Source organism: Mustela lutreola, chromosome 6 (assembly GCF_030435805.1).
Source record: "Mustela lutreola isolate mMusLut2 chromosome 6, mMusLut2.pri, whole genome shotgun sequence".
NCBI lineage: Eukaryota > Metazoa > Chordata > Mammalia > Carnivora > Mustelidae > Mustela > Mustela lutreola.
Window position 1 is genome coordinate 120215761 of NC_081295.1, and position 23481 is coordinate 120239241.

Below are 23481 nucleotides of genomic sequence, written 5' to 3' on the forward strand. Positions count from 1 at the left end.
GCCTTAGATGTATAAACTATTTTATTAACAGACAAGGCCTACAGATTTATTTCTTCTTGGACACACCCACGGTGCGTCCCCGGCGCCCTGTGGTCTTGGTGTGCTGGCCTCGGACACGAAGTCTGCAGGTGAGAAAACAGAAGGGTCACAGGTTACACACAGTGCAAAGGAAATGTCTGGAAAGAGAAGGCAGAGCATGACAAATCTCTGCGACTCTAGGGGCAGAGAGTTGACTCCCACCCCTACTCACCCCCAAAAGTGGCGCAGCCCTCTGTGGGCCCTAATCTTCTTCAGTCTCTCCAGGTCTTCACGGAGTTTGTTGTCCAGGCCATTGGCCAGAACCTGGATTTAGAAGAGAGGGTGAGGAATATTTTACCCACAGACCTCCTACAACTAATTCTAACTGGACACCCTGCCATCTCAATACACACCTGGCTGTACTTTCCATCCTTCACATCCTTTTGTCTGTTCAAAAACCAGTCTGGGATCTTATATTGGCGAGGGTTCTGCATAATGGTGATCACACGTTCCACCTGACAGGACAAAGGTCAGATACAGAGGACTACCCTTCCATGGCAGGCCCAACCCACTGCCCCCCTTCCTTGTCCTCACCTCATCCTCAGTGAGCTCTCCGGCTCTCTTGGTGAGATCGATGTCTGCTTTCCTCAACACCACATGAGCGTATCTTCGCCCCACACCCTAAAGAGAGGTTTTGGAAATTTGGGATTGAGTCTGAAGCAAACATGTGAATAGTGAAGGATGATGGACTGGGTTGAATAGTGCCCAACCCCCACCACATGTCTAACTACAATCCCAGAATGTGACCTTAGTTAGAAATATGGCCATTCCAAATATAATTTATGAAAATGAGGTTACATGAGATTAAGGCAGGCCCTGAATCCAATGCCTGGTATCCTTATAAAAAGAGAGGACTGGGACGCCTGGGTGGCTCAGTTGGTTAAGCAGCGGCCTTCGGCTCAGGTCATGATCCCAGCGTCCTGGGATCGAGTCTCACATCGAGCTCCTTGCTCCGCAGGGAGCCTGCTTCTCCCTCTGACTCTGCCTTCCACTCTATCTGCCTGTGCTCGCTCTCTGACAAATAAATAAATAAAATCTTAAAAAAAAAAAAAAGAGGACATGGTGCGCCTGGGTGGCTCAGTGGGTTAAAGCCTCTGCCTTCAGCTCAGGTCATGATCCCAGTGTCCTGGGATCAAGCCCCGCCTGAGGATCTCTGCCTATTTGTGATCTCTGTCAAATAAATAAAGTCTTAAAAAAAAAAATAGAGAAGGGGGACAAAGTCAAGGCCAAGTGATAGGAGGAGTGACACAGCTAAGGAAAACAAAGGAGTCCTAGCAACCACCAGAAGACAGGATTCCTAGAGCCTTCAGAGGAGCATGGCTCTGCCAACACCTTGATTTTGGATGTTTGGCCTCCACAACTATGGGAGTTAAGTTTTCATTGTTTTAAGCCAACAAGTCTGTGGTGACTGTTCTCAGTAACCCCACAAAATGCAGAGAGGTGTTTTGCTCTCTGTAAGAAGTGATCTAGAGGAGCACCTAGATCAGTTAAATGTCTACCTTCAACTCAGGTGGTTATCTTCTGGTTCTATGATCAATACGACATAGGGCCCCCCTGACCATCTGGGAGACTGCTTTTCTCTCTCCCTCTGTGCCCTACCCTGCCATTTGTGTATGCTCTTGCTCATTATCAATATTGTTTTTAAAAAAAAAAAAGTGACCTAGAAAATCAAGTTATCACATGGACTCAGAAGAGATTAAGGTCTTGGAAGCCTGCTTCTCCCTCTTCCATCCTCCTACTTGGGTTCCCTCTCTTACATGTCTGTCAAATGACTAAGTAAAATCTAAAACAACAAAAAAATGAAACAAAACCCCCACAACCGTCCCCAGCAGAAGAAATTAAGGTATAAATCTCTCTCAAATTTTAGTATTTATAGTTAATAGTTATGCCTGAGATTTACTTTTAAATGATAGGGAAGAATATAGATGAAACAAGAGTCCAAATTTTTGCTATGATATTTCACAGGGGTAATTTTCTTCCTTCTAACTTCCTAATGTAGAAATTTTTCCATAAAAAAGTTTTTAAAGAGTTGCTGTAAGCTTTTTTAAAAAAAGTAGGCTCCAGGGACGCCTGGGTGGCTCAGTTGGTTGGACGACTGCCTTCGGCTCAGGTCATGATCCTGGAGTCCCGGGATCGAGTCCCGCATCGGGCTCCCAGCTCCATGGAGAGTCTGCTTCTCTCTCTGACCTTCTCCTTGCTCATGCTCTCTCTCACTGTCTCTCTCTCAAATAAATAAATAAAATCTTTAAAAAAAAAAAATAAATAAAAAAAAAAAATAAAAAAAGTAGGCTCCAATCTGTACCCCAGTGTTTGTTTATAGCAGCAATGGCCACGGTCGCCAAACTGTGGAAAGAACCAAGATGCCCTTCAGCGGACGAATGGATAAGGAAGATGTGGTCCATATACACTATGGAGTATTATGCCTCCATCAGAAAAGATGAATACCCAACTTTTCTATCAACATGGACGGGAATGAGATTATACTGAGTGAAATAAGTCAGGCAGGCAGAGTCAATTATCATATGGTTTCACTTATTTGTAGAGCATAACAAATAACATGGAGGACATAGGGAGATGGAGAGAAGGGAGTTAAGGGAAATTGGAATGGGAGCTGAACCATGAGACACTATGGACTGTGAAAAACCACCTGGGGGTTTTGAAGGGGCAGGGGGTGGGAAGCTAGGGGAGCCAGGTGGTGGTTATTATGGAGGGCACGTATTGCATGGGTGTGGTGCAAAATCAATGAATACTGTTTTGCTGAAAAGAAATAAAAAATAAAATAAAAATCACTGTATTAAATTTAAAATAAAATAAAGCTTAAAAAAAAAAGTCGGCTCCATTCCCAGCATGGAGTCCAATGAGGTGGGGGGGTGGGGCTTGAATTCATGACTCTTGAGACTAAGGGAAAAGATGCTTAACTGACACATACACCCAAGTGCCCCTGGCCAAATTTTTGATAGCCCTGTTTGCAGGCTGGTATTGACTAGCCAACTTTCTACATTAGATCCCTTTTCTCTTCCAAGGAGACCACCCCTGTTTTCTCCATCCAGAAGAGTTAAGTATAGTCAGGGGACCATCACTCATTACTTGTTGTCCAAGGGCCTAGAACATATGAGTTGACACCAACTTAATATTAATCTTGGAAAATATTTAACAGTGTTACTCACGGGACAGGACACAAATTCCTTCTGAGCAAGGCCAGTGCTCAGGAGGTTCCTCCCAGTGATTACACCCAATCCCAACCCCTTCCTCCCAGGTTTCCAAATAACCTACAGTATCACCCTGATTTAGAGGAAGGGCAGAAGACCAGCCAACCTTAAAGAATATCCTTAGTAAAAGTCTACAAGTAGAAACAAAACAATTAGGAAGGGATCATGGCATAGAGTAATTTTATAGGGTCTGTATTACCTCTCAATATCCTCTTCTGCTGCCAACATCCACTCCATTCTTCATCCTTCTCCAGCCAATTAATCCCACTTACCACTTCTTTAGCCACATCTTTGGAAAAAATCCTTCCCCATACCCAGATCCCCACACCATACTTTCTTCTACTTTCCAAGTATTACCCCTCCATTCTGGACCGCCTCCTTTTTAAGCTTAGTTCTCTTACCAGAGAAAGAGCTAGCTGCATTTGCTAACTATCCACACAATCAGCAAAAATCTCTGTATCATCTATCTCTAATAATAACCTTTCCCAGTGATAAGCAAAGTATCAGGATCCCTAAGAGACTTACCACAAAGTTCACAAAGTACCTTAAAGTCCTTTGATTAAATTGTTTTAAGTGGACTACAAAGGCTATGGCCCATATTTTAAAAAAAGTAAATACAAAACCAGTTAAGAGGCAAAGAAAAAGGGTTTAACAAAAGGATCCCCTTAACCATGACCATCTTTTATACAAGCACACCTTGTTTAACTGTACTGTGCAGATATCCTGGTTTGTTTACAAGCTGAAAGCTTGTGGCAAATCCTGTGTCAAACAAGTCTATCAATGCCATTTTTCCAACAGCATTTGCTCTCTTGTGCCTGTGTCACATTTTGGTAATTCTCACAGTATTTCAAACCTTTTTATTATTATGTTACAGTGAGGTGTGATCATGATTCCTTGAAAGCTCATGATGATTCACATTTTTCAGCAATATTTTTAAATTAAGGTATGTACCTTTAAAAAAAAACACCACTACTACACATTAAATATTAATTACAGTGTAAATATAACTTGCATGCACACTGGGAAATCAAAACATTCGACTCCCTTTATTACCTGGAACTGAACCTGCCATATAGACTTTTGAGATAAGCTCGTCTGTATTCACTATCCCACTTAAGCTTCACAGCAACCCTTAAAAAGGTACCAGTAGATTTTACCTAGTTTCATGTAATCAACAAAAGGAAGCAATCTTTTTATTTACCATTTAGGAACAAATGAAAGCTGTACCTCCTGCAATATAACATGAAAAACTGAAAGAATCTGATCTTGTCAACCAAACAAGGATATACTGTTTTGATGGAGTTAAGTTATCTATGCAATATTTATGTTTTTTAAAAATTCTTTGAAACCAGGCTACAGTATCCCTGGGTCCATTCCCTTACACTGCATGAGCATCTATGATGCGCCAGAAGCTGGGGACTATGAACAAGACAGGACTGTCCCTCCCCCAACGGTGTCCACATACTGGCAAAAAACACATTCAGCCATATCCACAATTACACGGACAAACAAAAAAACGGTAGAATAATATCCCCAACTGGAAGGCCAGTTCGTTAGGTTGGTGAAAAGAAAACACACCCAAACTTGTGCTCATCGACCTAATACATACAATGAGCCAAATATTGGTTCCCATCAACTGGAAATGCATTTTATCACTGCTGACATTGGAATAAATGCCCCGCTCACCATGTAGTAGTGTTACCCCTTCCACTTCCCAATTATAGGTTTCTTCACACTTGGCAATCTTTTGGCATTTCCACCCCCTCCATGTACAATTACACAATTTCTAAGGGCCTAAAAATTTCACAGGAAGGGTTACTATTATGATGCATTGCTATAGGGGGCAGAAACCAAACTTAGAATGAACCTCACAAGACGACCATGGCTGATGGTCCAATAAATTCTAGCGAATTCTAGTAGAGGAGACAACCCACTCCCCATTCCCTAGGAGAGAAGTATCTTGGCCTGAACTGACTGGCTTTCCTTACTTACCTTTCAGGGAAAATGTGGAAGTGGTTAAGGGAAATAGAGTCACTCTTTTAACCATTCCTTTTTTTTTTTTTTTTTAAAGACTTTATTTGACACAGAGAGAGAGGGATCACAAGTAGGCAGAGAGGGGGAAGGAAGCAGGCTCCCCGCTGAAAAGAGAGCCCAATGCGGGGCTCCATCCCAGGACCCTGAGACCATGACCTGAACGGAAGGCAGAGGCTTAACCCACTGAGTCACCCAGGCACTCCACTTTTAACCATTCTTTATTTTACCCAGCAGCTAAGGTGATCTGGTTGGGACATGTTTCCTCAACCTTGCCTCACTTACAGCTGTCTTAACACACCCAGTTTCATTTTTGTGCTCCATTCCTTACCCTACTTTACCTTAATTGCAGTGATGGCGAAGGCTATTTTCCGCCGCCCATCGATATTAGTGTTGAGTACTCGCAAAATGTGCTGGAACTTCTCAGGGATCACTAGAGACTGACAGAGACAAGGTGAGAAATCAGGCACGGTGAACTGCCATCAGACAGGAACGTCAAGCTTATCATACGGAGGAAACAACCCACACCCCCTCAACTTGTTTTCTCACAACAAACTCCTCAGTCCTGCACGCAGAACATAAAGTGTTCGGGCTCGGGAAAACGCAACCACTGCGAGGGGGCAAAATTTCCGCCCATTCCCAAGAGTACACTCTGAGAGGCGGAGACTTGAGGTCAGCATTCACGCCCAAGCCTTTTCGCGCTTTCGAGCGCCCGGAGAGCCACTCTTCCTCTGGCCCACTCCCCAGACCTGGAGGTCTTCAGTCCTTCCTTCCCAGGGGTGTGTCTCAAAGATCCACACAGAAAGTTGCAAATCCCCAGAATAGGGTATTTCAAGTCCCCCAAAAGCACACTTTCCGTAACACGGTTCCGATGTCGCGGGATCCCCGTACTAGTTACAGTCTTACCATGGCGGCGGCCTCAGCGGCGGCGTGTAAGCCTCCCGTGGAAGAGAGAACGGAAGTGACGCAGTGGCCTTATGTAGCCAGCAGGCGGAAAAGGCGGGGCTATCATGAGAAGCGCTTCCGGAAACCGCTGGTGCCAGAGCCAATTCCACTTCTGAGAATCTCTGTTTGTAGTCGCAACTTCCGGTGAGGTCTCTTTTTTTACAGTTCGTAAAATTCTTGAGAGAGAAAGCAGCAAAGGTTCCCGGGTGAGATTGTGCTTAAGACGTCCAATTCCCATTTGTAGCTGGGTGAAGTGTTTAAGCCGAAAAGGAAAGGCTAGAGTCAAACAACTTAATTCAAATATCTGGGAACGTTTTCGCGCCCTGCAAGACTCTCTAGGATTTGTTGGTCCCTGTGGGCCGGACTCACAGCGACTGACAGCTGCCGGAAGTGAGGCTGCGCGGAATGGCCGCTGCTGCGACCATGGCGGCAGCAGCCCGAGAGCTGATGCTGCGAGCCGGAGCCTCAGATATGGAGGAGGAGGAGGGCCCGCTGGTGAGAATGCGGGACTATTTCTCTTGCAGAGTCTTGTCCGATGGCCCTCGCGTCAGAAAGGACTGGGCTGGGTGTAGGCGCAAAGGTGGGGGCGCGGCTGATACTGGTGATGGCTACCTGTGTGGCTTTGCAGATTCCGAATTGGGATAGGGCCTGAGGCTGAGCGGGAATCAGAATGACCGAGAGTCAGGTACCAGGGGCATAATTTCAGTTAACTTCCAGATTTGGGGACAGAATAAAGAAGCAGTGTAGTGTAAAAATTAAGAACATGACCTATAGTCAGATTGCCTGGGTTCTAATTCCACCTTTGCCTCTTGCACGCTGTGTGTCTTTGGGCAAGTTAGCCAACTTCTTTGTGTCATACTTTCCACGCTGTAAGATGAAGGAAATAAGACTTAACCGTGTAGATTATTGGTTATGATTAGATGAATGAGTGTATGAAAGATGGCACCTGGCACGCGGGGAAACGTTTTTAGCAGACATTTCTGGAAGGGCTGGTGATCCCTACAGGGATTGTGATGAAACACCTAAGATAGCAGGAGTCTGGGTATCCTGTATTCAGCTGTGAGCTTTGCTCTGTTCTCTACAACGCCTGATTTTCCTCATTGGGACACCTCTACTCTCTTGGTGGCATGAGAGTCTCTGTCATTCCCTACCCAGAAGCTAGCAGATTGGGTACAATGTGAGACTCTTGGAATTTTTTGACTCGGTACCTATGTCTCCCAGTAAAAGCCCAGCCTGTTCCCACCTTTCTCCCACTCTCTAAAGGTTTGTGGATTATCCCATTATATTTGTTCTCTCTCTCTCTTCCTTGTCCTTTCCCATTAACTTGTCCCTCTCCAGGGGAGTGGTCCTGGTCTTCAGGAGCCGTTACAACTTGGAGAATTGGACATCTCTTCTGATGAATTCATCCTGGATGAAGTGGATGGTAAGTGATGGCACGAGGTGGATGCAAACTGCTTATGATTTGAGAGACTTGGTGGCTGGAAGTAGTAAGGCAGGGATTGGTGTACAGATGTTCATTTGGGGGAGAGAGCGCTGTGGAGCTGGACCCTTATGATAAACTTCTATTTCCAGTTCACATTCAGGCAAATCTGGAGGATGAGTTAGTAAAGGAAGCTCTTAAAACGGTGAGGCTTTCTGCTATACTAATTTGCCCTCCCACTTACCTTCCCCTCAAAGAAGAAAAAAAGGAAACCGTTTCTCGCTTTTAAAATATTACCCTGGTGTCTCACCCTCTAGTCCTTTGTTATTCTGTCTCAGTGCCTCTTCACTGTGGCTTTCTCCTAACCTGTCATGTTTATGTTCTCTCAGGGTGTGGATCTCCGTCACTATTCAAAGCAGGTTGAGCTGGAGCTACAGCAGATAGAGCAGAAATCCATCCGGGATTGTATCCTCCAGTAGAGAAAAAGGGTGATGTTATTAAAATGGGGATTTTTGTGGAGCATGGTGCAGACAGCCCAGAGGGGCCGAAATTTTCTCTCTGAGGTTTCTGTCATTGCAGGGAAAAATTGGAGTGGTCCTGCAGGTCTGAGAATCTCCCAACTTTATGGTGAGGCCCCTTGACTTTTTGTGGGTCAGATATCCAAGAGAGTGAGAACATAGCATCTCTGCACAACCAGATCACAGCCTGCGATGCTGTTCTTGAGGTTAGTCACCATGACCTGTGACTCCTAATAACCATGAACCAGATCATGGTCTCTCCTGTCGTTCTTTAGGTCATCAGCCTCAGGTGGGGATAGTTAGATTCACTTTCAGGATGACCTCATCAGCCTTTTTTGGTTGTTACTGTCCTACTAATATTATTTGCCAGTGACGTTTGGGGTACCTCCTTACCTATCACCTGCTACCCTCTTGGACTGATACTGAAGACTTCACCAGTAAACTTAGGTGGCCCCTTTGTCCCCTGGCAACTCTGTGGCACTCCAGCAACATCTTCTGTCCTCCCCCAGCGCATGGAGCAGATGTTGGGAGCTTTTCAGAGTGACCTCAGCTCTATCAGCTCTGAGATCCGGACGCTGCAGGAACAATCAGGAGCCATGAACATTCGGCTTCGAAACCGCCAGGCAGTTCGGGGAAAACTGGGGGAACTTGTTGATGGTCTGATAGTACCCTCTGCTCTGATCACGTGAGTTGTCAGTTGAAGAGTCACAATGTCTGTAGCGGGTACATGGGCTAGGGTGACCTCCTGTACTTACCACATCAGTTTCTGGCTTCAGGTCATCAGGTGCCTTCCAGAAACTTGATGGGTGGGTTGACAACTCAACCTTGATGCATGCTTTAGGCATCCAAGATTAGGGATATCCAGGGTTGGGTGTTAAATTGGAGATTTCAAGGCTTATGAGCATGGGACAGCAGGGAGGTTTCAGGAACAAGAAAATTTGTACACATATCCTGACTATATGATTAGTATAAGAGGGGAGAGGTGATAGTCTGGATAGAAGAGATGGGATTTGGGATTTAGCGATGTCCAGATCTTCCTCCTGACCCCCACCACCCAACCCTACTACCCAGGGCAATTCTGGAGGCGCCAGTGACAGAGCCCAGGTTCCTGGAGCAGCTGCAGGAGCTAGATGCCAAGGCAGCTGCAGTCCGAGAGCAGGAGGCTAGAGGGACAGCGGCCTGTGCCGACGTCAGAGGCATACTCGACCGGCTCCGGGTCAAGGTAAGGGGTGGGGATGATACCCTAGAGATTACTAGAACCAGCATCCCTGACACCTTCAACCTGGCAGTCCTCACTTAGCCCGTCCCCAAGAACTTCACCCTGCCTTACCTGGCAAAGCTCATCTTCATGTCTCTAGGTTCCCCTGAAAAATTTAGGAAATACTGAAGAGTTGTTCTCCACCCTCCATCCCCCTATATTTAACATGTGGCACTTGCCCCACTGTTTCTCAAAGTCAAAAGGTTGCAGCTTCATGCCCTGTATCTGGTCCCCCCCCCCCCCCCCCCGTCTAGGCGGTGACGAAGATCCGAGAGTTCATCCTGCAGAAGATTTATTCCTTCAGAAAACCAATGACCAACTATCAGATCCCCCAGACAGCACTGCTGAAGTACAGGTCACTGCCCGAAGGAAGGGCTGGAGAGGCTCTTAAGTTGTTGAGCCCAGAGTAGTGTCTGCTTCGGGAGGGGGGCGGGGAGACTGACTTGTCCCTGGTGCCCACCCCACCCAGGTTCTTCTATCAGTTTCTGCTGGGTAATGAACGAGCAACAGCGAAGGAGATCAGGGATGAGTATGTGGAAACACTGAGCAAGATCTACCTGTCCTATTATCGCTCTTACCTGGGGCGGCTCATGAAGGTGCAGGTGAGGCCAGAGAGAGAGACCTTTGGAGGCACATGGGCTGGAAAGAGGGACCACCCCTGGTCAAGTCTGGGTGATAGAAAAAATTTTTTATCGCACTGTGGGAAGAGGCAGTTACCAGTTCTCTCTTTTCTTTTTTCCTAGTACGAGGAAGTCGCTGAGAAGGATGATCTAATGGGTGTAGAAGATACAGCCAAGAAAGATATCCTAGAGCTCAGAAGTCCACCTTCTAGTCCTTGACAGTGAGGGTGCCTCAAAGATACTGCTTTTTGCCTTTTTCTCTGGGACTGAAGCCTTGAGAATGTGATAAAGGCTGTGGCCCCCCTCCCCAGAAAAAGGCACATGTCTTTTGACACGTGATGTCAGGGAGGGTAGAAGGTCTCTGAAGCCTATTCCCAGGTGTCAGGGGGAGTGTGGCCCTGGTACTGGGAAGGAGGGACATCTAGGCTGTGTCTGGCTGGCTGTAGTCCCAGAAGGTACTGAGCCTCTGAGTCTGTCACGGTTGTGATCTTATTGTTTTCCCTGACTCTGACCCTTCACGATTCTTCTCGAAGCCTTCCCTCCGCAGCAGGAACACCATCTTCACCCTGGGGACCCGTGGTTCTGTCATCTCCCCCACTGAACTGGAAGCCCCCATCTTGGTGCCCCACACTGCCCAGCGGGGAGAACAGAGGGTAGGAGAGGGAACAAGAGTCTGTCATGGGGGGACACTGAGCATGGATGGGGGAGACCAGATCTGTGGGCAAAACTTCCCGGCCTGCAATCCCCTGTATCAGTCCCCTTAGAACTGGGAATGGCCTTCTTGGGTCACTCAGGTGTTCTGTGTTGTAAAGAGGCTTGAGACCATTGACTTCAGGACAGATAGAGGGAGAGCCTGGCTGAGAGGAGTGTCAAGAGGCAGGTTGTGGAGGTGGATGGCACAGTGACAGCAGGTGGGGGTGGGCTCTTCTCTTGTGCCCCTCATCGCCCTCCCCCCTTCAATACCCATTCAGGTTGCTCCATCACAGCCTGCACTTGGGTTAGATGGGAAGGGCCTCCTGAGCTCTCATTACCCAGGCTCATTGATTTTTCCATTAATATCTATAGAGTCAGCATTGGGGTCCATCCCTTCTACTTCTCTTCTTCACCTCTCCCATCCTAGTATCCATTCGAGGCCCTCTTCCGCAGCCAGCACTACGCTCTCCTAGACAATTCCTGCCGTGAATACCTTTTCATCTGTGAATTCTTTGTTGTGTCTGGCTCGGCTGCACATGACCTCTTCCATGCTGTCATGGGTCGCACACTCAGCATGACTCTGGTAAGATTCCCTAGCTCCTGTACTCTTGGATCCCTTTGTCTTCAGTCTTCTGCAGCACCCTAGTGGGGTCATAACTCTGGTGGTACTGAAACCAGGACCCCCTTGTTCTAAAATTTCTAAGCCTTGGACTCACAGAGTATATGAAACCCTCAAAGCTTGGGGGTCCCTGAGGCTATCCCTGCTATTCACCCACACCGAGGTAGTAGCATCTAAAAACTAAAGGTCCCCGAAGTGGTGCTCAGCCCTGACTTCTGCTGTGATGGGCTTGGGATCATGGATTCTGATGAGCGAGCAACAAGACTACCTGAGTGGCCTGGTGAACAGGGAAAGAGGGGGCATTTCCTGAGAGCTCACTCCCCTCCCTTCCAGTGCTGCATCCCCAGAGGAACACATGCATTTGTCGGTAGCCACTGGGAGCAACAGAGTAACAAACATCCTTTTCCAATACTCTGTCCCTGAATCATAGAAACACCTGGAGTCCTATCTCACAGACTGCTATGATGCCATTGCTGTTTTTCTCTGTATCCACATCGTCCTCCGGTTCCGCAACATTGCAGCGAAGAGGGATGTTCCTGCCCTGGACAGGTCACTGAGCTCTGGTCCTTGATGCCCCATTGTCCTTGAACCCTTGGTCTTACATGACCCTGCCCTGACCCTTGGGCTGCTACTGAGCCAACACCCTGACTCTTCCTCCTATTGATCTGCCTGGGGACAGTTCTGGTTTCTGACTCACCTTGTATACCAGTCCTGTCTCCCCCATCCCTCAGCTGTTAATTGGGTTCCCCCACAGAAACCTGCCACCGTTCCCCCACATTTCTTTAATTCCAGTTAGCTAACATACAGTGTTCTAGTTGGTTCAGGTGTATGATAACAGTGATTTGGCTATTCCGTGTGTCACCTAGTGCTCATCGTGACCACCCCCCCCACACTTCTTGCCAGCTGATCTCTGATTCTGATTAAGCCTGCAGGTACTGGGAGCAGGTGCTTGCCTTGCTGTGGCCACGGTTTGAGCTGATCCTGGAGATGAATGTCCAGAGTGTCCGAAGCACTGACCCTCAGCGCCTCGGGGGGCTGGATACTCGGCCCCACTATGTGAGAGAGGGCAGGGGTAACAAAAGGGCTCCTGAAAGGCAGGGTTCTTAGCTTTGCTGTGGGGGTTGGCCAGGTTCCCAGTTGTGCTGTGGGCCTGGCTGGATCCTGGGGCACAATGTGTATGGGGGGCAGTCTAGGAGTGTGTGTGAACTCAGGGTGAATCGGGCATCGTTGGTTAGCAGGATTGGGAGTGGGAGTCACAGAGGCTGAGTGGCCAGCTCCTAGGGACTTGGGCAGCTGTGTTGGTTGGGCCAGGGGGGCCAGTGTGATTTTCTTCCCACTTTCTCTCCCCCAGATTACACGCCGATACGCAGAGTTCTCATCTGCTCTTGTCAGCATCAATCAGACAATTCCCAATGAACGGACAATGCAGCTGCTGGGACAGCTACAGGTGAGCATGGGCAGGACAGACTTCCCAGTGGCAGGGCTGCCAAGGTGGCCTGGAGTGTGAGCAGGGCCATGTACTCCTGCCTCTTCGTGTCACCTCTTCCTTCTGGCTTTTCCAGGTGGAAGTGGAGAATTTTGTCCTCCGAGTGGCTGCTGAGTTCTCCTCAAGGAAGGAACAGCTTGTGTTTCTGATCAACAACTACGACATGATGCTGGGCGTGCTGATGGTACAGACGCCGCATCTCCCTTCCTTCCTACCCAGAGGGTTTGGCTTCCCCCACTGCTCTGGTGGCTCTGGAAGGACAGAGATGGTGTTGGTCTTGTCCCATGTATTATTCTTGGTGTCTGGCCCGTTGCCCAGCCAAGTACAGTAAATGTGGCAGGAAGGGGATATCCTGAAGTGACGGGCTGCTTCTCCCCACACTTGAGATTTCCCTTTGTCCTCCCTTAGGAGCGGGCTGCAGATGACAGCAAGGAAGTTGAGAGTTTTCAGCAACTGCTCAATGCTCGGACGCAGGTAGGGGGGTGAGGAAGAGGAGAGGGACAGTCTTCTGTGCTATTTTCAGTCCTGTGTGTGTGTGTGTGTGTGTGTGTATGTAGGGAATGGCAGTTAAAGGGCTTCAGGTACACAGGATTGGAACTATTGGTCTGTTTTATTTTTTTTGTTTTTTTTTTTTAAATGATATATATGCCCCTGAAGCTCCTGCATACCTTGGCGATAACCAGCATCAAACAATGAGTTCTTCCTCAGCCTATTCATTTCCTTGCCTGTCATGCTTTTAAATCTCTCCTTGACCTAAATATTGTGTTTACCATGCTCTTGCTTTTAAAAACACAGCTTTAAGTATGGCAAAACAATAATAACTTAGTTTTATTTATTTACTTCTAAAGTTTTTATTATGTATTTATTTACTTTTTAAATTTTTATTTATTTTTAAAATTTATTATTATTTTTTAATATTTCATTTATTTATTTGACAGAGAGAGAGATCATAAGCAGGTAGAGAGGCAGGCAGAAAGAGGGGGAAGCAGGCTCCTTGCTGCACAGAGAGCCCGATGCAGGGCTCAGTCCCAGGACCCCGAGATCATGACCTGAGTCAAAGGCAGAGGCTTAACCCATTGAGCTGCCCAACCACCCTTATTTACCTTTTTTTAAGTAGTCTCCATGTCCAACATGGGGCTCAAACTTGTGACCCCAATATCAAGAATCACAGGCTCTACCCACTGAGCCAGCCAGGCACCCCCATTTAGTTTTATTTTTGAGTGACATGAAAACAATTACGGGATTTTTTTCATGCATAGTTTTAGTTTTTCTTTTTTTCTTTTTAAAGATCTTTTATTTATTCATTTGATAGAGACACAGCAAGAGAATGAACACAAGCAGGGGGAGTGGGAAAGAGAGAAGCAGGCTTCCTGCCAGGCAGAGAGCTGAATGTGAGGCTCAATCCTAGGACCCTCGGATCGTGACCTGGGCTGAAGGCAGACTCTTAAAGACTGAGCCACCCAGGCGCCCCATCATGCATAGTTTTCCAACATGTTTTCCAATATTATATGTCATATTATGATATATAATTCCAGCTTACTCCTTTTCACTTTATATAATTTTATGTTGTGTGAATATAATGTATTCTTCAGGTGGACCTTTGGATTATTTCTAGTTTTTTGTTTTGTTTTATTTATTTATTTTCTTTTTAAAAAAGATTTATTTATTTATTTATTTGACAGAAAGAGATCACAAGTAGGCAGAGAGAGAGGAAGGGAAGCAGGCTCCCCACTGAGCAGAGAGCCTGGTGTGGGGCTCGATCCCAGTACCCTGGGATCATGACCTGAGCCGAAGGCAGAGACTTTAACCCACTGAGCCACCCGGAGAGCCCTATTTCTAGTTTTTTGCTACTGTGAGAATTGTTTTGTGAACAATTACATTTTTTAGTGTGTGTAGATGGAGATAAGTTTTATAAAAATTTCTCTTGGAAGTAGGCTTTTGCTTATTGCTTATAAGGGTTTGTCAGCATTCAGCTTTATGAGACACTGCCAAATTGTTTTCCTAAATGTGTACCAGTTTTTTTCCTTACCAGTGATATGTAAGAATTCTCTCTGAGCAATATTTTCTCCAACGCATTAGTATTATCAGACTATCTTGGCCATTCTGGTAGGTATCTTGTTGGGGGTCTTTATTTGCATTTTCCTGATTACTAATGAGATTGAGCATCATTCCAAATGTTCAAAAGTCATACAAATTTTTCTTTTCCATAAGATATCTGTCATAGCATTTGGCCTTTTTAAAATTGGGCTATTTGTGTATTTCTTTATGATTTATAAGAGTTTTTTGTATGTTCTACTTATGAAACCAATCTTTTGAGTATATAGGTTGCAGATATCTTTCAGTGCTTTATCTTTTTATTTATTTATTTTTATGTTGTTTTCTGGTGGAAAAATTCTTAATATGATTGATTTTACTGATTTCTTCTTGATATTTCTGTCTCATTTAAGAAATCTCATATTATCACAAGGTCAGAAAAATATTATACTACATTTTCTTCTTAATGTTATAGAATTTTGCTTTTTTACATTTAAGCTCCTGGAATCGATTTTGAATATGATGTGAGTAGGAATCTAATTTAATATTTTATATATAGATTATGTTGGACACAGAACCATTTATAGGAAATCCCTCTCTTTCTCCCCTTGATCTGCAGTGTGCCTCTGTCATGTGAAAATCTATAAAGATATGTGTCTTGCCTCTGTTCTATTCCACTGATCAACTTGTCTGACCTGTAGCTTAGTTTTAGTTATTATGCCTTATAATTACTCAAATTCTACCTTTTTCAGGAGTCTCTTATTATTGGCCTCTTGATTTTTCATATAAATTTTATTGTGAGCTTATAAGTTTTTACATTGAAAAAACTTTAAGGATTTTGATTGGAAGTGCATTGATCAATTTGGATCAGTTTGGAAGAATGGATAGTTTATGATATTGAAAATTCTCATCCATGAGCTTGGGCTTCCCATTTTTAAAGATATTCTGTAATGTTTGTTGATAACCTTTTATAATTTTCAGCACAGAGACATCACAAATCTTTTGTCAGAGTTATTCCTAGGCAGGTTCAATATGCAGATTTCATCCTCGTAGGAGTAAATAAAACTTCTCCAGTCCTTTGCCTTTAATTTCTTATATCTTTGATCTCATACTCTTCTACCTAGGATCTCTTTGACAGTATTGAGCAGTTGAATAGAAGGGTTATAGGAAGAATTCCTATCTTGTTCCTGATTTTAAAAGGAATGCTTTCATCACTGCCCCATTAGGAGTAATGCTGCTGTGATTGTTTTCGTAGGTGCCTTGTATCTGGTCAAGAAAATTCTTCTCAATCCCTAGTGTGCTAGGAGTTGTTACTATAGTTATTCCTATTAGAATAAATCCACATTTATTTAGGAATAATTACTAGGAATACTAGGAATTACTAGGAATAATTGCCACTTATTTTCTTTCTAATTGTTCACACTTTCTGATCTATTCTTTTGGAATTTGTCCTTTAAACTGTTGATACTTAAGTATTATCATTTTAGAGAGAAATTTTCTTGTTGCTTGAACTACAGAGTAGAAATGCTATTGGTTTTTGTTTATCAACCATATAGCTATCTACCTCCTTAATTTACTATTTCTAATAACATTTCTGGAGATTTGTATGTGTGTGTTTCTATGTAGGCATGACAATTTTAGTTCTAACTTTCTAATCCTTAAGTCTTTAATTTCTTATGTATTTATTCTCTTACTGTCCTTGATGGTACCTCCAGCACAAAGTTGAATAGTTGAGTCGAAATGATGATGGTGAGAAACCTTCTCTTTTCCTAATTTTAAAAGGAATGCTTTCATCATTTCCCCAGTAAGAGGAATATTGTTGTTTTATCGCTACCCTTTCTCAGGTTAAGAAAATTCCTTTCAATCCCTAGTATGCCAGGAGTTATTACCTATCAGTAATTCATTTTTTAAAATTCAAGTATAATTAATATACAGTGTTATGTTAGAAGGTATACAATATGATGATTCAACAATTGTATACATTTCTTCAGTGCTCAAGATAAGTGTACTCTTAATCCCCTTTATCTATTTCACCCATCCTCCACCTACCTGCTCTGGCAACCACCAGTTTGTTCTCTGTATTTAAGAGATTTTTGGTTTGTCTCTCATTTTACTTTTTTTGTTTTGTTTCTTAAATTCCACACATAAGTGAAATCATGTGGTATTTGTCTTTCTCTGACTGACTTACTTCACTTAGCATAATACCTTTGAGATTCATCATGTCATTGCAAATGTCAAGATCTCATTTATTTTTATGGCTAATACTCCATTGTCTATCATACCACATCTTTGTTCATCCATCAACGGACATTTTGGTTGTTTCCATATCTTGGCTATTGCAAATAAGGCTGCAATAAACATGGGGTTGCTTATGTCTTTTCAGATTAGTGTTTTTGTTTTCTTTGGGTCAATACTCAGTAATAGAATAACTGAATCATACAGTCATTCTGTTTTTAATTTTTTGAGGAACCTCCATACTGTTTGCCACAGCGCCTGCACAGTTTGCTTTCCCGCTACCAGTGCTGAGGGTTCCTTTCTCTCCACATCCTCGCCAGCAGTTAGTACTCAATTCCTAGAATGCCAAGAGTTATTATTTATTAAAATCATTGAATTTTTAATTAGAGTGTGTTTTTCTGTAATAGTTGAGGTAATTATATGGTTTTTGTTCTTTATTAATTTTATGGTTTATGACTTACAGATTTTAGAATGTAAAATCATTCTAGATTTGGTCTAATTCATTTAGAATTTTTCCTTCTTTGTGCATAGGTGATATTGGCCATTGGCCATTCGTTTCTTGTAGTATCCTCATATGGTTTTGGTACCAAAGTCATAATGGCTTTGGAGAAGGAGGTGGAAAGGAAGTATTTTGTTTTCTTTGTTTCTATTCTGAAAGAGTTAAGATTAAAATGATCTCTTCCTTGAGAGGTTTCATAGAACTTGCCAGCAAAAGCATCCCTGAAGATTTTAAACAATGGAATTCCCTCAGATTACTGCTTTTATTGAATTTTGCAGGTTTGAATATGTAACATTTTTTAAATAATTTAGTTCTAAAATAATAATTAAAATAATTAAGTTCTAAGAATTTGCAGTTATTTCTTCTTCAATCCATGAGATTTTTTTGGAGGACTGTTTTAAAATTTCCAAAAGTAGATTTCTTATTTTTTGTTGTCTAATTTAATTGCATTGTGGATGGATAACGGGGTTTTTTGGTTTTGATTTTTGGAAATTTGTTTATATTCACTGGTGGCCTAGTTACGTGATCAACTTTTGTAAATGTTCCATGTGTTTGAGAAGAATGTGTATTCTGTAATTGCTAAGTGTGGAGAGCCAAGCTTTTTAGTTGTATTGTTCACATTCTCTACATCAAAATATCTACTGATTATTTTTGTGTATGCTTGGCTTATTAATAGTTGAGGGAGATGTATTGAAATTTATAGATTTGTCACTTTTTCAAAAAACTGCAGTTCTATCAACTTTTGCTTTATATAGTTTCCATTTATTTTATCTAAATTCCTAAAAGGTTAGAATCCTTAGATCTTACTGGTGACTTGAAATATTTGTCACGAGATAGTGACCCACTTTAGCCCTAATAAATTTGTCTTAAAGCCCGTTACGTCTGATACTAACATAGCTCTGTCAGCTTTAGCTTGGTTAATATTTGCCTTTTAATTGACCTCCATTCTTCTACTTTCAGCCTTTTTATGTTTTCACATTTTAAGTCTTCAATAAATAGTATGTAGCTGAAATTTTTAAAAAATTGGGTTGTCTGCCTTTTAATTTGTGATTTAATCTGTTTATTTTTATGATGATTAGTGTTACATTTGGACTTTTTCTACCATCTTCGGTTTTCTTTTCTTTCTTTTTTTTTTTTTTTTAAGATTTTAAAAATTTATTTGACAGACAGAGATCACAAGTAGGCAGAGAGGCAGGCAGAGAGAGAGGGGGAAGCAGGCTCCCCGCTGAGCAGAGATCCTGAAGCGGGACTCAATCCCAGGACCCTGGGATCATGACCTGAGCCGAAGGCAGAGGCCTTAACCCACTGAGCCACCCAGGTGCCCCACAAAAAAATAAATCTTAAAAAAAAGGAAAAGATGGGGCCCCACAAAAAAATAAATCTTAAAAAAAAGGAAAAGATGGGGCCCCACAAAAAAATAAATCTTAAAAAAAAGGAAAAGATGGGGCACCTGAGCCAAAGGCCGACGCTTAAAGGACTGAGCCACCCATGCTCCCCACCCCCATTTATTTTGAATTAAATCTTCAATTCAATTAAATCTTCAATCTTACATTGTCACTTCCATCTGTATCAGAATGTGTTTTAAAAAACACAACATAGGGGCACCTGGGTGGCTCAGTGGGTTAAAGCCTCTGCCTTCAGCTCAGGTCATGATCCCAGAGTCCTGGGATCGAGTCCCGCATCAGGCTCTCTGCTCAGTGGGGAGCCTGCTTCCCCCTCTCTCTCTGCCTGCCTCTCTGCCTACTTGTGATCTCGGTCTGTCAAATAAATAAAGAATATATTTAAAAAAAATAAAAATAAAAAATAAAAACCACAAGATAATATTACAACTTTAAAAAATATCTCTCTTAAAAGAGCTAGTGCTCAGATTTCCCCAGTTATCCCTTAAATGATTTTTTATGGTTCAAATCAGCACCCACGTATGGTCCATACATATGTCTTTATAATCTATAGAGTGCATCTTTGCTCCCCTTGTCTGCAATTTATCTGTGGAAGAAACTGAGTCACCGAGTCATTTGTCATGTAGAATAAAGTACAGTCTGGATTTTTTTTTTTAAGATTTTATTTATTTATTTGACAGAGAGAGAAATTACAAGGCAGGCAGAGAGAGAGGAGGAAGCAGGCTCCCCGCTGAGCAGAGAGCCTGATGTGGGACTCGATCCCAGGACCCTAGGATCATGACCTGAGCTGAAGGCAGCGGCTTAACCCACTGAGCCACCCAGGCACCCCTACAGTCTGGATTTTGTGGATCACATTCCGTGATGTGGTTAAATGCTGTTTCTTTTTTCTAATTAATGTGTGGTTAGAGGGAAAGGCTTGATCAGATTGCAGTTAGGGTCTTTATTTTCCAGGATAATTGAGAGCTAGTGGTGTGTACTTCCATCAGGGGCACAGAATGTCTTCTTGGCTCCTTTTCTGTCAGTAGCCATCAGTGCTCACTGCCCACATCCCATGAATTAGATTTCCATACTTAGTGTCATCATTCTTCAGGTATTTCTAATATGCTGTTTAACCTATTGACTTTTTAAAGTTAAAAACATTTAAAATTTTTAAGTCCTTTCTTAAAAATTTATTTATTTTATTTTATTTTTTATTTTTTTAAGATTTTATTTATTTATCAGAGAGAGAGAGGGGGAGAGAGCGAGCACAGGCAGACAGAATGGCAGGCAGAGGCAGAGGGAGAAGCAGGCTCCCTGCCGAGCAAGGAGCCCGATGTGGGACTTGATCCCAGGACGCCGGGATCATGACCTGAGCCGAAGGCAGCTGCTCAACCAACTGAGCCACCCAGGCGTCCCCTTTCTTAAAAATTTAATTTTGTTTCACGTCTGTCCATTCCTAATCTTGTTGAGTCATCATCTTTGTGTCTAATTTTTAATTCCCTGAATGTTTCATACAGAATGTACAACCGCTATGTATCTGACAGTTCTGATGTTGGCAGTCTTTGGAGGTCTAAGTCCATTGCTTAATGTCTCCTGCCTTCATAGTAGTTTCCTTTCTTATGGGTCTGACAATCTTTGAGGTCATTGCTTGTTTTTTTTTTTTTAATTTAAAGATTTTATTTATTTATTTGACAGACAGAGGTCACAAGTAGGCAGAGAGGCAGGCAGAGAGACAGAGGAGGAAGCAGACTCCCGCTGAGCAGAGAGCCCAATGTGGGGCTCGATCCCAGAACCGTGGTGGGATCATGACCTGAACCAAAGGCAGAGGCTTAAACCCACTGACCCACCCAGGCGCCCCTCATTGCTTAGTTTTAATCAGGGGGAGTCATATGGACCTAAGATGGGATTAAGGATATTTTTTCTGTCGAGAGGATTTGCCTCTGCTTATGCGGTAGCTGAGAGATGCAGTCCACCACCATCTACATCAGCACGCCTTTGAGGCTCTTGTGAGAGAGCCAGGCACTGCTTCTCTACCTGAGTCTGGCATCAGGCTCGGTTTCCAGATAGCAGAGTTGCCATGGCCACTTCCCTTCTGGCGGCCCTGCTTTGCCCAGCTTCCCACCCCTTTGGTTTTGGCCCTGATCCCACTTTCTCATTACTCTGCACCCAGCCCAAGTTTAGTTTTTTGGCTTTTGTTTTTGAAGCGGGGGTAGTCCTTGGAGATTTCCCTACCTCTTGTGAGACCAGTGGTGTCTTAAAGTATATAATTTGCTCTGGGAGTATTCTGGAACCTGGTCAGTCATGATGCCACAAGTGGGAAAATCTGTTGACACCAGGACACTTGACTGTGTGTGTGTTTATTTCTACAGGAATTCATTGAAGAGTTATTGTCTCCCCCTTTTGGGGGTCTGGTGGCATTTGTGAAGGAAGCTGAGGCTTTGATTGAGCGTGGACAGGCTGAGCGACTTCGAGGAGAAGAAGGTATGAGGATGATGTGGTAGTGGTGGGTTCAGTGGTAGGGGGAGTGGAAAAGAAAAATGAGAGGATGCAGATTCCACGGTGGGGTGCGTAGAGCAGGCATATGGGGTCGGGTGGTGAGGAGGGCTGTGCCTTGCGGAGGACTTAGGGGTCAAAGATCACCTAGCCAAGTCCTCCTCTGACACCCTCTCTTTTCCTCCTGCCATCAGCCCGGGTTACTCAGCTGATCCGTGGCTTTGGTAGTTCCTGGAAATCATCAGTGGAGTCTCTGAGTCAGGATGTAATGCGGAGTTTCACCAACTTCAGAAATGGAACCAGTATTATCCAGGTGACTTGCAGCTCCCAGGCCTCCCTCCTCCCACCCCCAACCCCCGTTACTAGTGGCTTTCCCTGGGCTCAGCATCGTCCGGGTGACCCTTGATCTTTAGTATCCAGCATGCCTAAAGTTCTGGATGAGCCCTAGCCAGATTCCCAACGTCATCTCTAGCAACACCCCACAGCTTGACTCTTGCATGACTTTGTCTGCTCAGGGAGCTTTGACCCAGCTGATCCAGCTCTATCATCGCTTCCACCGGGTGCTCTCTCAGCCCCAGCTCCGTGCTCTGCCTGCCCGGGCTGAGCTCATCAACATTCATCACCTTATGGTGGAGCTCAAGAAGCACAAGCCCAACTTCTGATGTGCCGGACCCTGGGACCCAATGGCCTTCTCTAATGGACTTCTGGACCCTGTCCCAGCCTCTTCGTCACCTGGGGTTTTCTAACCAGTTTTCCGCGTGCCTCCTAGGTCCTTGACATGCCTCACCCTGCCTTCATTCTCTGGACCCTGCCTCATGAGGATAAGCTGGATCCCCTTGTTTTTAGGCTCCCAGGACCACTTCCCCCCGGGTTCCAAAACAGTCTTTATCATTTTCCCAATTTCATCACTCTTCCCCCCCACACACCCAGATTCTCTTCCCCCAGTAAAACCTTCAGTGTCTCAGTCTCTGGTTTACTCAACTCTTGTCACCATGTCCTGAGGCACAGAGCCTCAACTCTTGGACTTGATGGCAAGGCAAGTCATTGATTTTTTTCTTCTACTCAGTGTAGCTTTTTGACCTAAGATCTCAGAAACTTGAACACTAACCAATCCGATTCCTCTTGGCTTGAGAGTTACTCCAAGGCCAGTCGGCAGAAAACAATAAATATTTAATATGATATAACACTCTTCTCCCATCTCCTTCCTCCCTTCCTCCTGGTCCTTGAGGGGGGGCCCCATTTCTGCTCCAGGGTCACCTTTCTGCTGTGGCTACCTCCTGGGCTTACCTGCTGGTGAGTGTCCAGAAGGGAGAGGTACAGAAAGTAACCTTTAACCTAAAGTGACCTTTAACCTCTGCCTGCTTCAGGGCAAAGAAGTGGCTGCGTTGGTTTTAGGGAGGGGACTAGTTCATGAGTAACCAGCCTGATGGAGGAATTTATGGCAAGTGCCTCAAAATAAAAATAAATTATATGCACACACATACATATATACTGCTATCTTGGCTCCCCAACACGGGCTTTCCTTGCATCCCTACCCCCAAGCTGACCCTGGGACTGTCCCCTCTCCTTCAACATCAGCTCTTAGTTCCTTTGGTTGTGGCTGGCACCACCCTTGCAGGGGTAGGGCAGGGGCAATGGTAGGACAGGTTTCTAGAGTGCCTATTTCATACATTTCTGTGTTTAACTTGGAGCACCTGTACACTTCATTTGAACTCAAGACTCTACACCCGAGAGACACGGAGGCGCCTTTAAGTTTTAAAGAGTAAGGCGCAGGCAGTCTGGAGAAAATGGTAATTTGGAGATATTTCCTTCTCCTCCTCGGCCTGAGCATTCCTTCCCAGGCCCTAGCGAGTTAGGGAAGGAAAATGAATTCTACCCCCTGCTTGGGCCCTTTGGATACAGGCCCAGCCGCAGAGTCAGGGAGGGGAAGGATCCTCAAAACCTCCTCGTGTTTGCCAAGCGCT

The 23481-nt window shown here is 44.3% G+C and overlaps 2 protein-coding genes across 4 annotated transcripts; one reads left to right on the forward strand and one right to left on the reverse strand.

Annotated features, from left to right (window-relative positions):
• Nucleotides 1-3: 3 nt before the first annotated feature.
• RPS18 (ribosomal protein S18) lies at nucleotides 4-6692 on the reverse strand. Of its 2 annotated transcripts, none has more exons than XM_059178673.1 (6): nucleotides 6686-6692; nucleotides 5660-5758; nucleotides 613-699; nucleotides 432-533; nucleotides 251-342; nucleotides 4-122 (listed from the first exon to the last, which is right to left on the reverse strand). In XM_059178673.1, the coding sequence occupies exons 1-6, from the start codon at nucleotides 6686-6688 to the stop codon at nucleotides 47-49; spliced, it is 459 nt and encodes a 152-aa protein (XP_059034656.1). In that variant the 5' UTR covers nucleotides 6689-6692; the 3' UTR covers nucleotides 4-46. The 2 variants fall into 2 exon arrangements, with proteins under 2 accessions (XP_059034656.1, XP_059034655.1); XM_059178672.1 differs by lacking the exon at nucleotides 6686-6692 and adding an exon at nucleotides 6225-6371.
• On the forward strand, nucleotides 6420-22701 carry VPS52 (VPS52 subunit of GARP complex). Of its 2 annotated transcripts, XM_059178645.1 has the most exons (20): nucleotides 6420-6758; nucleotides 7602-7686; nucleotides 7836-7888; nucleotides 8073-8148; nucleotides 8340-8407; nucleotides 8711-8886; nucleotides 9273-9423; nucleotides 9714-9814; nucleotides 9929-10061; nucleotides 10203-10260; nucleotides 10599-10732; nucleotides 11200-11355; nucleotides 11822-11940; nucleotides 12324-12447; nucleotides 12743-12838; nucleotides 12954-13061; nucleotides 13286-13351; nucleotides 21394-21505; nucleotides 21712-21830; nucleotides 22033-22701. In XM_059178645.1, the coding sequence occupies exons 1-20, from the start codon at nucleotides 6669-6671 to the stop codon at nucleotides 22177-22179; spliced, it is 2172 nt and encodes a 723-aa protein (XP_059034628.1). In that variant the 5' UTR covers nucleotides 6420-6668; the 3' UTR covers nucleotides 22180-22701. The 2 variants fall into 2 exon arrangements, with proteins under 2 accessions (XP_059034628.1, XP_059034629.1); XM_059178646.1 differs by lacking the exon at nucleotides 7836-7888 and having other exon boundaries at nucleotides 6421-6758.
• Nucleotides 22702-23481: the final 780 nt, after the last annotated feature.